Below are 15,151 nucleotides of genomic sequence, written 5' to 3'. Positions count from 1 at the left end.
AAAATAGAAACTCTCAAGTCCGTAGACGACCTATGAACATAGAGGAACGTCTCAAAAGGCGCACCACAGGTGCGCCCCTGCCCCTAGTATAGTTTAAATGGACACTACACAAGGATGATCTCACGGTTTCGCACAATGGAAACAAATGCTGAGAGGCTGAATGCCCTGATCAAGTGTCATAAAATAGGAACGATAAGTGTGCAAGCAATCAACTAGCAGCTTGAACATAGTCCTTGAAATTTTGCTTATGCAAATGTCACATGCTAAGGTATCTGTAAAGTACTTATCATAAATCAATAAACACTGAGTTGGCCAGCTGAGTCTACATCCGAAGGGTCAATCCAGAAGCTTGGACGGAAAATAATAAAATAAAAAAGAGCAGACAAAGGAGTACCACGAGAGACGCTCTTTCAGATCTTCATGCCTTTTGAGAACACCCAACACTGCAAAATAAAAGGGCAAGTACAGGTAATACAGTAAGTAAGTAGGGCAAGCTGCTCCGTAGAATCGATAACACGTGGGTAAGAGGCAGACGATTCCTTGAGTGTACAAGATAATAATAGCTACAACTACTGAAGATAAAGGTCATTATGCCATGCACGCGTGGTCTCGAGTTTCGCATCGTCGTCTCTTGAATAAGTCTGCAAAGTTCATGGAAGGGAAGGGGAGAGGCAATTAACACATACGTTGAAGATTTTACAGTACCAATCCATCTGTAGATGATATGGTATACCAGTTCCGATAACGAGTGCTGCCGCCGCCTCAACTGCTCCCTGTGCTGCAAAATGTAATAATGGGATTAAACTGAAAGAACTGTGAAATTTGAGTTCCTGATGGATTAATTCGGCTAGACTAGACACGGTAAATGCAGCAAAAGCAACAAGCACCGTTGAGTAACGGGAGGGAGGTGGGTTTTCGGACGGTCGTACGGACCTCCGTGGGGGAGCTCAGGGCCAGCGTGACGGAGAGGTCCATCCGGTCTGATGCCGGCCAGGGGCGGCGGATCTCGACGGCCGCACCGATGGCCGGGGCAGAGGCAGCAGGGGCGGCGTGGCGGGGTAGAACGGGGACGACGGTGGCGTCCACGCGCGCGAGGCGCGGAGGGGATGAGTTGTCCGCGGTCGCGCGGCGGCGGTGCTAGGGTGGACCTGCATGAGGGATTTTAGGACGGCGATTTGGCGGATTACTAGGGCTTGGAGGCCACGTTGTGGTCCACATACCCGTGAGAGAGATGGATGGTCGCCGGGGTGAAGACGGCCGCCGGAGGTCGATGTGGGGAATCCGCCGCCGGGCGTCGCCGGTTAGAGGTGAGTGCCGCTGGTGCTAGGAGCAGACGAGATTGACAACGACGGCCAAAGGAGGGTGGATCTGGGCGTGCCATGGCCGCCGACTGGGTGGAACTCCCTCCCTCCTCCCTCTTCCTGCTGCTTCGCGGTCGCGATACGAGCAGAGAGATACTTTTTTTTGGAAAACTACTAATGGTGCACCACCTACAGATGCGCCATTAGTAACCCTGGTTACTAATGGTGCACCTCCTGTGGTGCGCCATTAGTAGTTCTACAAAAAAAATATAGTAGTGGCGCACCACCAACAGATGCGCCATTAGTAACACTGGTTACTAAGGGCGCACTAGCTGTGGTGCGCCATTAGTAGTTTGCAAAAAAAACCAATTTTTTTTATAGTAGTGGTGCACTACCAACAGATGCGCCATTAGTAACACTGGTTACTAATGGCGCACCAGTTTCCAAAAAAAACCAAAAAAAAATATAGTAGTGGCGCACCGAGTGTGTGGTGCGCCATTAGTGACCATCACACTAATGGCACACCTGCACATGGTGCGCCACAACTATATAGTAGTGGCGCACTGCTTGTGTGGTGCGCCATTAGTATCTATATCATCTATAGCCCTTTTCCTAGTAGTGAAGATTTGATAGCTCGACATGGCGTGTACACGAATTCAAAAGGTAGGAGCTCAATAGCTCATTTTGCTATGAAGCCATGACGTCCTTGTTGGTGATTATCGTTCATGGGTACTTTGGATGCCATTGTGACCGAACACTCTTTAAATAATAATTTTGCTTGCAAGATGCCATAAAAACTATGTAGTCTATCTTTTGGTAGTACGGATAACGGGATTTTCTATGGGGTAAGAACCTCAGACACATAATAGACTCCCTTATGTAACCGGAGCTTATGGCCTTCCGCCTCTCATTCGACAACGAGGACTACGCTAACGACTTGATTGGTGGCCGAGATGTATAATAGCATTGGATCTGCTGTAGTAGGTGCTGTCAGTATGGGATTACTGGCTAACAACAATTTAATTTCTTCCACGGCGGTTGTTGCTTCTTCGGTACACTCAAAGTTTTTTGTTTGTTTGAGCAGTTTGTAGAGCGGTAGTGCCTTTTTGCCAAGGTGGGAGATGAAGCGGCTCAAAGCCGCCACGTAGCCCGCCGATTCTTGCACATGTTTTAACTCGGTTGGGATTGCCAGCTGGGGTAGAGCTCGGATTTTAGCCAGATCGGCATCTATTCGTCTATGGGAGACGATGAAGCCTAGAAGTTTGCCCGCGGGAATTCCGAATACACATTTGTCTAGATTAAGCCGTATGTTGTATTCTCGGAGATTGTTGACGATTTGCCTAAGGTCATCCACCAGCTGGGTGATGTGTTTAGTTTTAATGACCATGTAGTCCCCGTATGCCTTGACTGTCTTGCTGATTTGCTTTTATAAGCATGTGTTAATCATGCGTTGATATGTGGCACCCATGTTTTTTGACCCGAAGGGTATTGTGTTGAAGCAAAATGGCCCATAGGGAATGATAAAGGCGGTTGCAGCCTGATCGGATTCCTTCATATTTATTTGATGGTGTCTGGAGTAGGCATCGAGGAAGCATAATGAGTCATGTCCGATGGTGGCGTCAAGGATTTGGTCTATGTGGGGTAAGGGAAAGGGGTCCTTAGGGCAGGCTTTATTTAGCTCTTTAAAATTGATGCATAGCTGCCAGGATTTATCCTTCTTTGGTACCATCACTAAAATTTCCAAGCACTCATAGTGTTTGATATCTCAGACGACTCCGGCTTCGAGCAACTGTGCTAGTTAAGTACACATGGCATGACGCTTGGGTTCGGAAAATCGATCTAATGCCTGTTTGACTGGCTTAAAGCCGGAAATTATATTCAAGCGTGCTCTGCACTCTCCGTGGGTTTCCTGGCATGTCTGAAGGGTGGCACGCAAATATATCCCAATTTTCTTGTAAGAATGTGCACAATGCTTCATTGACCGCCGGGTCCAGCTATGATCCGATGGACGTTGTTTTGTTGGGGTCTGTTGGATGTACTTGAAATTTGACTATTTTGTCATCTGGTTTGAAGGATGTCGACTTGGACCTCTTGCCGAGGGTTCCGTCATCCTTATCAACCACTGATCGTAATTCAGTTAATTCCTCAACCGCAAGGTCATCGGAAAGTGCCTTGAGGCGAGCAATGCAGTCTTGTTTTCGACCCAAAGAGCTCTGTCTTGGTCACTTGTGAATGTAATGACATCATTTGGCCCAAGCATTTTGAGCGTCATGTACCCGTAATGTGGTGTGGACTGAAATCCAGTGAAGCCCTCACGTTCCAAAAGAGCATAATAACCTCTGCGAAAGGGTATAATATGGAATACGATTTTTTGGACCTGTAGTAGGTACCGAATGCCACGTCGATAGAAACTCGTCATGTGCATCGCGCTTCTCTTCCGGGGATAATTGCTCGAAAGGTTTTGTTGCTTTGTTCGACATGAGATCTGTTGAACTGCATTTTATCCAAGGTATCCTCATAAATGATGTTTAAGCCGATGCCACCGTCCATTAGTACCTTGCATAGTTTAAAACCATCTATAATGGGGTTGATGACTAAAGGAGTAGGTGTTCGGTTAGAAGAATCCTCGGCTGGTCCTCCTCGCCAAAAGTTATGTGTGTATTTGTTCATGAGTTCGTTGCTTCCGGCTGGAATACATGGACGAGTTCTCAAAGAGCTCTTTTCCTTTGATTATTTGAGGAGAACGTCTCATAAATTGTGAAGATGTCGATGTTGCTGTCCAACGGTGTGGATGGACGCTTGTTCGACGATTGGACCCCGAGGATAGCCTCTGCACTTTTTGCTATTTGCCTAACGACCCAGCAAGTTCAAAAGCTATGGGTCGGGATAGTGTTGGGTAGTGTGGAGTATATGGCACATGGATTGTCCAATAATTTATTAAAGACAGTTCGGGATCCATCGAGGGGCTTATTCTTCTTCCCAACAGGCCCATGATCGACCGACCGTTGTTGGGGTGTGTGCTTCCTCCAAGCTCCTCTGGATTTCTCTTTGTGGATTGATTCATTCGCATTCGTTGAGTCTGCCGGGTACTTTCCATCGTGCAGTATTTGCGTATCAATGTCGATAGCTCAACGAAGTTGTGTATTTAGCGACGGTCGAGGGCATTTAAGATTCCTTCATGATGGCATTAATGCCGGAAGATTTCCATAATTTCCTTGCCGTTGTAGTCCGGTATCTGGTTTATTGTCAGGAGGAATATAGCCCAAAAGTGTTGGACTGTCTCCTGGCTCTTGCCTAACTTACTGTAGGTCCCGTGTCTTAGGCTTCTCTGATTTATTCACAGAGCGTTTAAATTGGGAGGTGGGTGGGGGGAAGTTTTGTGTCTCAATAGGACATGAGTTCTCGGTTTTGGCGATCATGTCTAACACCATCGTGGAGTCTGCGTGCTAGGCTTAGGGTCCGACGTACTGGTCGGACTTGATCGGTCACGCACCGGATTAAGTTCGGGGCGGAGCTCGGATGCCAAACTAGTAGGGAAATCCAGATTATTGGAGACCAGAAGATAGATGGTTCTAAGCTCGGGCGGCTGGGAAGGCGAACCTTCAGCCGGATTCTCGATGGTGGCAATCAAGTGTCTCATAGGTGGGACGTGGATTTTCCTATCGTTGGGCTTAATCTCGACCTATTTGTAGACCGACAGTTGGTTCTTGGACGTTCACAGGTCCTAAATTCGGCCGAGCAGCTTGTTTAGTACCGTGACGTTTGTGGCGTCCATGTTTTCGGAGTTCATGGGGTCGACCCGTAGTGCCACTATTGTCGGGATACTTGCAGTGACATCAGGGTAATGTTCATTCGAAGATGATCCGAATATGTTGTCTGGTTCGGACCTTAGGGCCGAAGCCAGGGCCGAAGCCATTTTAAGGGTGAGATTCGCCCCTCCCGATGTTAGGGCATCGGGAGCCAAAAGCTTCGTCGGAATGAGATCCCCCCGGTAATCGGCAATGAACTCTAAAGTTCCCAAACCTAATCTCCTCGTTGGGGGAAAGGTTTCCGATCCGTTCTAGTCGACCAGTTGGATCTGCATGTACCATGATACTGCCGAATGCAAAGATCTCTCCAGGGATGAAAATGCCCTCGTGATAGATGTCGTTGCTTATGATTAAACGGTCCATTGATCCTCTAACGATCCCACAGTAAATCTCTCAATGAAGGCACCAATGCCGGTGTCAAAATCGGCAGATCTCGGGTAGGAGGTCCAAACTATGGATCTGGGATTGATGGATAACAGGAGACAAAGGAGATGGTATTTACCCAGGTTCGGGCCCTCTTGATGGAGGTGAAACCCTAGGTCCTCCTCTTGTTTATATTGATGATGGAGCAACTAGTACAGAGTTGATCTCCATCAAGATCGTATGTTATGGTCTAAACCCTAGGAGTAATGATCTTAACTTGTCCTTCATGTGTATAGGCATCACATCCATAAACAAATAGGCCAGCTCCTGCCTGCACCTACTACTATTACTCCACTCATCGACCACTATCCAGCATGCATCTAGAGTATTAAGTAAAACAGAGTAATGCATGGAGAACAATGACATGATGTAGACAAAGTAGACTCAAGAAATATGAATAAACCCCATCGTGTTATCCTTAGTAGCAGGAAGACAAAGACACATCTTGTCCCCTTCTGTCACTGGGATACAGAAACTCACTAGGTTGAACCTACTACAATGCACCTCTCTCACCAAAGAAATATCAATCTAGTTGGCCAAACCATTTCAATAGATCGGAGAGCATTACGAAGCTATCATAATCAAGCACATAATAATCTTATTAGAATTCAGAGAATACTCAAATATTTATCATGAATAATCTGAACATAAACCCACAATTCATCAGATGCCAACAAACACACCGCACAAAAGGATTACATCATATGGATCAAAGCGAAGATGCGATGATCATTGTATTGAAGATCAAGAGAGAGAGAGATTCCCATCCACATACTAGCCATGGACTCGTAGGTCTATGGTGAACTACTCACACATCATCATGAGGGCATCAAGGTTGATGAAGAGGCCTTCCATGACCGACCCCCCTCCGACAGGGTGCCGGAATGGAGCTTGAGATGGCCTCCCATCGAAACAGAGACTTGCGCGATGTAAAAAAGTGTTTAGGGACTCCCTTTGGTGTTTTTAGGGTAGATAAGAATTTGTAAGCCAAAGAACAGAGTCGGGAGGGCTGCAAGGGAGGCACAAGCCATTAGGGCGCCTCCAGGCCATGCCGTGTTGGCTTGTGGGGCCCTCTGGTGGTCCCGAGCCTTCTTTCGATAATCATTGGTCTTATTTTGGTCTAGAAAAAGAATCTACAAAAAGATTCAGGTCAATTGGACTTCGTTTGGTATTGGAAACCTGAAAAGTGGAAAACATGCAGAAAATAACAACTCGCACTAGGCACTGTGTCAATAAGTTAGTGCTCAAAAATAATATAAATTGGTAAGCAAATGCCCAAAAGGTATCCTAGAATGATATATCAACATGGAACAATAAAAAATTATACATACATTAGAGACGTATCAAGCATCCCCAAGCTTATTTCCTGCTCGTCCTCGAGTAGGTAAATGACAAAAAATAGAAATTTTGATGTGACATGTGATACGTCCATTTTGCATCATGCTTTCATGTTGTTATTTATTGCTTTATGGGCTGTTATATTACTTGTGGTACCATATTTATGCCTTTTCTATCTTATTTTGCAAGGTTTATTTGAAGAGGGAGAATTCAGGCAGCTGGAATTCTGGACTGGAAAAGGAGCAAATCTTAGTCCACTATTCTACACATCTCCAAATGCCCTGAAAAGTTACGTGAAGTTTTTTGGGATTATATAAAAAATACTGGGGGAAAGAACTACCGGAGGGGGCCACTGATGTCTACTACGCAACCTTCTCCTTGTAGATGTTGTTGGGCCTCCAAGTGCAGAGGGTTGTAGGACAGTAGCAATTTTCCCTCAAGTGGGTGACCTAAGGTTTATCAATCCGCGGGAGGCGTAGGGTGAATACGGTCTCTCTCAAGCAACCTTGCAACCAAATAAAAAAAAGAGTCTCTTGTGTCCCCAACAGACACAATACAATGGTAAATTGTATAGGTGCACTAGTTCAGCGAAGAGAAGGTGAAACAAGTGCAATATAGATGGTAGACATAGGTTTTTGTAATCTGAAATTACAAAAACAGCAAGGTAACAAGTAACAAAACTGAGCAGGAACGGTATTGCAATGCGTGGAAACAAGGCCCAGGGTTCACACTTTCACTAGTGAAGTTCTCTCAACAATGATAACATAATTGGATCATATAACTAGACCTCAACATGCAACAAAGAGTCACTCCAAAGTCACTAATAGCAGGGAACAAACGAAGAGATTATTGTCGGGTACGACACCACCATAAAGTTATTCTTTCTGATCGATCTATTCAAGAGTCCGTAGTAAAATAACACGAAGCTATTCTTTCCGTTCGATCCATCATAGAGTTCGTACTAGAATAACACCTTAAGATACATATCAACCAAGACCCTAATGTCACCTAGATACTCCATTGTCACCTCAAGTATCCGTGGGCATGATTATTCGATATGCATCACATAATCTCAGAATCATCTATTCAACCAACACATAGAACTTCAAAGAGTGCCCCAAAGTTTCTACCGGAGAGTCAAAACGTGTGCCAACCCCTAGGCATAGGTTCCCAATGTCACGAACCCGCAAGTTGATCACCAAAACATACATCGAGTACTCACATGAATCAAACGTGTGCCAACCCATATGCATACGTTCCAAATGTCACAAACCCGCAAGTTGATCACAGCAGATAGACACGTGCAAGACATACATCAAGTGTTCTCAAAGACTCAATCCGATAAGATAACTCCAAAGGGGAAACTCAATTCATTACAAGAGGGAGAGGGGGAAGAACATCATAAGATCCAATTATAGTAGCAAAGCCCATGGTACATCGAGATCAAGACATCTCAAGAACACGAGAGAGAGAGAGATCAAACACATAGCTATTGGTACATATCCTCAGCCCCGAGGGAGAACTACTCCCTCCTCATCATGGAGATCGCCGGGATGATGAAGATGGCCACCGGAGATGGATTCCCCCTCCGGTAGGGTGCCAGAACGGGCTCCAGATTGGTTTTTGGTGTCTACAAAGGCTTGCGGCGGCGGAACTCCCGATCTAGGTTTCTTTTTGGGAGTTTCTAAATTTATAGGAATTTATGGCGGTGGAATTGTGTTAGTTGGGCCTACGAGGAGGTCACAAGCCTGCTCGCCACCACCGAGGGGGTGGTGGCGGCGTGAGGGCTTGTGACTCCCTCGTGGCCCATCTAGCCTTCTTCCAAAGCTTCGGGGGTCTCTTTTGGTCTGAAAAAATCATCGTAAAGTTTCATTCCATTTGGACTCTGTCTGAAAATGGGCCAAAAACATGGAAAAAACAGAATCTGGCACTTGGCACTAAGTTAATAGGTTAGTTCCAAAAAAGATATAAAGTAACATATTCATGCATATAAAACATCCAAAGTTTACAATATAATAGCATGGAAGCATCAAAAATTATACATACGTTGGAGACGTATCACCCACCAGGGCTCCACAAGCCCTGCCATCGCCACCATCCCCCTGGTGGCGGAGGGCAAGCTTGTGGGCTGCCTGGCGGCGCACTAGCCCCCATCTTTTGCTATATGAAGGGTTTTGGTCCATAAAAAATCATTCGGGAGCTTTTTCGTGGTTTTGCCACCGCCATGAGGCGGAACTTGAGCAGATCCAATCTAGAGCTCCGGCAGGACGATCCTGCCGGGGAAATTTCCCTCCCGAAGGGGGAAATCGTCGTCATCGTCATCACCAACACTCCTCTCGTCGGAGGGGAAGCATCTTCATCAACATCTTCATCAGCACCATCTCTTCTTCAATCCCTAGTTCATCTCTTGTAACCAACCTTCGTCTCGCAACTCCAATTGGTACTTGTAAGGTTGCTAGTAGTGTTGATTACTCTTTGTAGTTGATTCTAGTTGGATTACTTGGTGGAAGAGTTTATGTTCAGATCCTTGATGCTATTCATTACACCTCTGATCATGGTTATGATTATGCTTTGTGAGTAGTTACTTTTGTTCCTGAGGAAATGGGATAAATCATGCAGATAACAGTCATGTGAATTTGATATTCGTTCGGTATTTTGATATATTGTATGTTGTCTTTTCCTCTAGTGGTGTTATGTGAACGTCGACTACATAACACTTCACCATACTTGGGCCTAGAGGAAGGCATTGGGTAGTAGTAAGTAGATGATGGGTTGCTGGAGTGACAGAAGCTTAAACCCCAGTCTATGCGTTGCTTCATAAGGGGCTGATTTGGATCCACTAGTTTAATGCTATGCTTAGACATTGTCTTAATTCTTCTTTTGTAGTTGCGGATGCTTGCGAGAGGGATTAATCATAAGTGGGATGCTTGGCCAAGTAAGGGCAGTACCCAAGCACCGGTCCACACACATATCAAACTATCAAAGTAACGAACGCGAATCATATGAACATGATGAAACTAGCATGGCATAAATTCCCGTGTGTCCTCGGGAGCGTTTTTCTTCCTATAAGACTTTGTTCAGGCTTGTCCCTTGCTACAAAAGGGATTGGGACACTTGCTGCACCGTTGCTACTACTTGTTACTTGTTACTTTTTGCTTGCTATGTTTCACCTCGCTACACAATCACTTGTTACCGCTACTTTCAGTCCTTGAAGTTATTACCTTGCTGAAATCCGTTTATCAAAGCCTTCTGCTCCTCGTTGGGTTCGACACTCTTACTTATCGAAAGGACTACAATTGATATCCTATACTTGTGGGTCATCAAGACTCTTTTCTGGCACCGTTTCCGGGGAGTGAAGCGCCTATGGTAAGTGGAAATTGGTAAGGAAACATTTTTATACTGTGCTAAAATTTATTGTCACTTGTCACTATGGAAACTGTTCCTTTGAGGAGTTTCTTCAGAGTATCTTCACCATGAACGGAAGCACGAGGAGTTGCTCCTCAACCCGAGGTACCTACTGAAAATATCTTTTATGAAATTCCTTCGGGTAAGCTTGAGAAACTGCTCGTTAATCCTTTCACAGGAGATGGATCTTCACATCCAGACTTGCATCTGATCTATGTAGATGAAGTTTGTGGTTTATTTAAGCTTGCAGGTTTGCCCGAGGATGAGGTAAATAAAAGTATTTCCTTTATCTTTGAAGGATAAGGCGTTGACATGGTATAGGCTATGTGATGATACTGGATCATGGGGCTACAATCGGTTGAAATTGGAATTTCATCAAAAGTTCTATCCTATGAATTTAGTACATCGTGATCGGAACTTTATTTATAACTTTTGGCCTCGTGACATGAAAAGCATAGCTCAAGCTTGGGGGAGGCCTAAATCAATGCTATATTCATGCCCCAATCATGAGCTCTCGAGAGAAATCATCACTTAAAACTTTTGTGCTCGGCTTCCTCATGAAGATCGTACAATGCTTGACACTTCTTGTACCGGTTATTTTATAAAGAAGGATATTGATCACAAGTGGAATTTATTGGAAAGAATGAAACGCGACTCTGAAGATTGGGAGCTGGAGGAAGGTAAGGAGTCAGGTATGAATTTCCAGTTTGATTGTGTTAAATCTTTTGTTGAGACAAACACTTTTAGAAATTTTAGCGCTAAGTATGGACTTGACTCTCAGATAGTAGCTTCTCTTTGTGAATCTTTTGCTGCTCATCTTGATCTTCCCAAAGAGAAGTGGTTTAAATATCATCCTCCTGTAGAAAGCAAAATAGCCAAAACCAATCTAGTTGAGGAGAAAGTCATTTCTTTTAGTGATCCCGTTGTTCCTTGTGCTTACACTGAGAAACCACCATACCCTGCTAGGATAAAGGATTATTCTAAAGCTCCAACTGTGATACGTAGGGGTTACATTAGACCACTTGCACCCCCTGAGGAGATTAGAGTTGAACCTAGTGTTGCTATTATCAAAGATCTCTTAGCCGAAGAAGTAGACGGGCATGTTATCAAATTCTGTGAGGACTCCGCTAGAATTGCTAAACCTCACGTGAAAGACAAATACGGACCTGTAGTTGGCCTGTCCGTTGTTTCTGTCAAGATAGGAGATCATTGTTACCATGGTTTATGTGATATGGGAGCTAGTGTTAGTGCAATACCCCGTTCTCTATATGATGAAATCAAAGATGAGATTGCACCTGCTGAGTTAGAACCCATTGATGTCACTATTACGCTAGCTAATAGAGACACTATCTCCCCTCTGGGAATTGTGAGAGACATAGAAGTCATGTGTGGTAAGATGAAGTATCCTACTGATTTCCTCGTCCTTGGTACTGCACAAGATAGCTTTTGTCCCATCATATTTGGTAGACCCTTTCTCAATACTGTCAATGCTCACATTGATTGCATTAAGCAGACTGTCACAGTTAGTTTCGAGGGTGTGTCTCATGAATTTAAGTTCTCCAAGTTTGGAAGACAACCCCATGAAAGAGAGTCGTTTGGTAGAGATGAAATTATTGCTCTTGCCTCTATTGCCGTACCTCCTACGGATCCCTTAGAGCAATATCTGCTTGAGCATGAAAATGATATGCATATGGAGGAGAGAGATGAGATAGATAAAATTGTCTTAGAACAATATCCTATTCTCAAGAATAATCTGCCTGTTGAACTGCTTGGGGATCCTCCCCCACCAAAGAGTGATCTTGTGTTCGAGCTTAAACAGTTGCCTGATACTCTTAAGTATGTCTATCTTGATGAGAAGGAGATATATCCTGTCATTATTAGTGCTCTCCTCTCAGAGCACGAAGGGAAGAAGTTACTAAGAACTCTGAGGAAGCACCGCGCTGCTATTGGATATAGTCTTGATGATCTTAAGGGTATTAGTCCGACTCTATGTTAGCACAAGATTAAAACCGATCCTAACTTTAAACCAGTTGCTGATCATCAAAGGAGATTAAATTCTAAGATGAAAGAGGTCGTTAGAAAAGAAATATTAAAGCTTCTGGAAGCAGGAATCATTTATCCTATTGCTCATAGTGATTGGGTAAGTCCAGTACATTGCGTAGCTAAGAAGGGAGGTATCACCGTCATTTCTAATGATAAGGATGAACTAATCCCACAAAGGATTATTACTGGCAATAGAATGGTGATAGACTTCCGGAAACTGAACAAGGCAACCAGGAAAGATCATTATCCTTTGTTGTTTATCGACCAAATGCTAGAAAGGCTATCAAAACACACACACTTATGCTTTCTAGACGGTTATTCCGGTTTCTCTCAAATACCTATTGCACAATCTGATCAGGAGAAAACCACTTTCACCTGCCCCTTCGGTACCTTTGCCTATAGACGTATGCCTTTTGGCTTATGCAATGCACCTGCCACCTTCCAAAGATGTATGATGGCTATATTCTCTCACTTTTGTGAAAAGGTTGTCGAGGTTTTCATGGATGACTTCTCCGTTTACGGGACTTCCTTTGATGATTGCCTCAGCAACCTTGATTGAGTCTTACAAAGATGCGAAGAAACCAACCTCGTCTTGAATTGGGAAAAGTGCCACTTTATGGTTAATGAAGGCATTGTCTTAGGACACAAAATCTCTGAAAGAGGCATTGAAGTTGATAAGGCTAAGGTTGATGCAATTGAGAAAATGCCTTGCCCCACAGATATCAGAGATATACGAAGTTTCCTAGGTCACGTTGGTTTCTATAGAAGGTTCACTAAAGACTTCTCTAAGATTTCTAGGCCTCTTACCAACCTCTTGCATAAGGATGTTCCTTTTGTTTTTGATGAGGATTGTGAGGAAGCCTTTGAAATACTTAAGAAGGCTTTGATAACCGCACCTATTGTTCAACCACCTCACTCGAACTTGCCCTTTGAAATCATGTGTGATGCTAGCGATTATGTTGTTGGTGCCGTTCTAGGACAAAGAGTTGACAAGAAGTTGAATGTCATTCACTACGCTAGTAAAACTCTAGACAGTGCCCAAAGAAACTATGCCACTACGAAGAAGGAATTTTTAGCAGTCGTGTTTGCATGTGAAAAGTTCAGATCTTACATAGTTGACTCCAAAGTCACTATTCACTCTGATAATGCTGCTATTAAGTACCTCATGGAGAAGAAGGACGCTAAGCCTAGGCTGATCAGATGGGTTCTCCTGCTACAGGAATTTGATTTGCACGTCGTTGGACGAAAGAGTGCTGATAACCCTGTAGAAGATAACTTGTCTAGGCTAGAGAATGTCCTTGATGACCCGCTACCTATTGATGACAGCTTTCCTGATGAGCAATTAAATGTCATCCGCACTTCACATAGTGCACCGTGGTATGCCGATTATGCAAATTATATCGTAACCAAATACATACCACCCAGTTTCACCTATCAGCAAAAGAAGAAATTCTTCTTTGATTTGAGACACTACTTTTGGGATTATCCTCACCTTTATAAGGAAGGAGTAGATGGTGTTATTAGACGTTGTGTGCCTGAACATGAACAGGGACAGATCTTGCAGAAGTGTCATTCAGAAGCCTATGGAGGACACCACGCTGGAGATAGAACTGTCCATAAGGTATTGCAATCAGGTTTCTATTGGCCCACTCTCTTCAAGGATGCCCATAAGTTTGTCTTGTCTTGTGACGAATGCCAAAGAATAGGGAACATCAGTAAGCGTCAGGAGATGCCTATGAACTATTCACTTGTCATTGAACCATTTGATGTCTGGGGCTTTGATTATATGGGACCCTTCCCGAGTTCCAACGGGTGCACTCACATCTTAGTTGATCTGGATTACGTTACTAAGTGGGTAGAGGCTATCCCCACTAAAAATGTTGATCACCACACCTCTATTAAGATGCTTAAAGAAGTCATATTCCCAAGATTTGGAGTCCCTAGATATTTGATGACTGAGGGCGGTTCACACTTCATTCATGGTGTTTTCCGCAAGATGCTAGCTAAGTATGATGTCAACCATAGAGTTGCATCTCCTTATCATCCTCAGTCTAGTGGTCAAGTGGAGTTGAGTAATAGGGAAATCAAGTTGATCCTACAAAAGACCGTCAATAGATCTCGAAAGAACTGGTCTAGCAAACTTGACGATGCACTATGGGCTTATAAGACTGCTTATAAGAATCCCATGGGCATGTCGCCGTATAAAATGGATTACGGTAAGGCCTGTCATTTACCTCTTGAGCTGGAACACAAAGCTTATTGGGCAATCAAAGAGCTCAACTTTGATTTCAAACTTGCCGGTGAGAAGCGGTTGTTTGATATCAGCTCGTTAGATGAATGGAGAGCCCAGGCATATGAGAATGCCAAGTTGTTCAAGGAAAAGGTTAAGAGATGGCACGACAAATGAATACAGAAACGAGAGTTCAATGTAGGTGATTATGTCTTGCTATACAATTCTCGTTTGAGATTCTTTGCAGGCAAGCTTCTCTCTAAATGGGAAGGTCCCTATGTTATCGAGGAAGTATATCATTCCGGTGCCATCAAAATCAATAACACGGAAGGAAATTTTCCTAGAGTGGTAAATGGGCAAAGAATCAAGCATTACATCGCTGGTACTCCCATAAATGTTGAGACCAATATCATCAATGTTATAACTCCAGAGGAGTACATAAGGGATGTTTATCAGCCTGTTTTAGACCTTGAAAACAAAGATGTATCTGTTTCGGTAAGAAACTAGATTCCGATACTTTTCCAATAGGAAATTTCCCCCGTTTTGGAATTTTTGGAAAATTAGAAAAATAAAAAGCAGTCCGGAGAGCGAACGAGGCGGCC

The 15,151-nt window shown here is 44.0% G+C and overlaps 1 protein-coding gene across 1 annotated transcript; it reads right to left on the bottom strand.

The window, feature by feature from the left end:
- Positions 1–269: 269 nt before the first annotated feature.
- Positions 270–975, bottom strand: LOC123452027. The gene is made up of 4 exons (XM_045128601.1): positions 934–975; positions 734–778; positions 602–641; positions 270–443 (listed from the first exon to the last, which is right to left on the bottom strand). Exons 1-4 carry the CDS (start codon positions 973–975, stop codon positions 337–339), a joined length of 234 nt encoding a protein of 77 aa, XP_044984536.1. The 3' UTR covers positions 270–336.
- Positions 976–15,151: the final 14,176 nt, after the last annotated feature.

This window comes from Hordeum vulgare, chromosome 5H (assembly GCF_904849725.1).
Source record: "Hordeum vulgare subsp. vulgare chromosome 5H, MorexV3_pseudomolecules_assembly, whole genome shotgun sequence".
Taxonomy (NCBI): domain Eukaryota; kingdom Viridiplantae; phylum Streptophyta; class Magnoliopsida; order Poales; family Poaceae; genus Hordeum; species Hordeum vulgare.
This window is presented reverse-complemented; position numbering and strand designations above follow the sequence as displayed.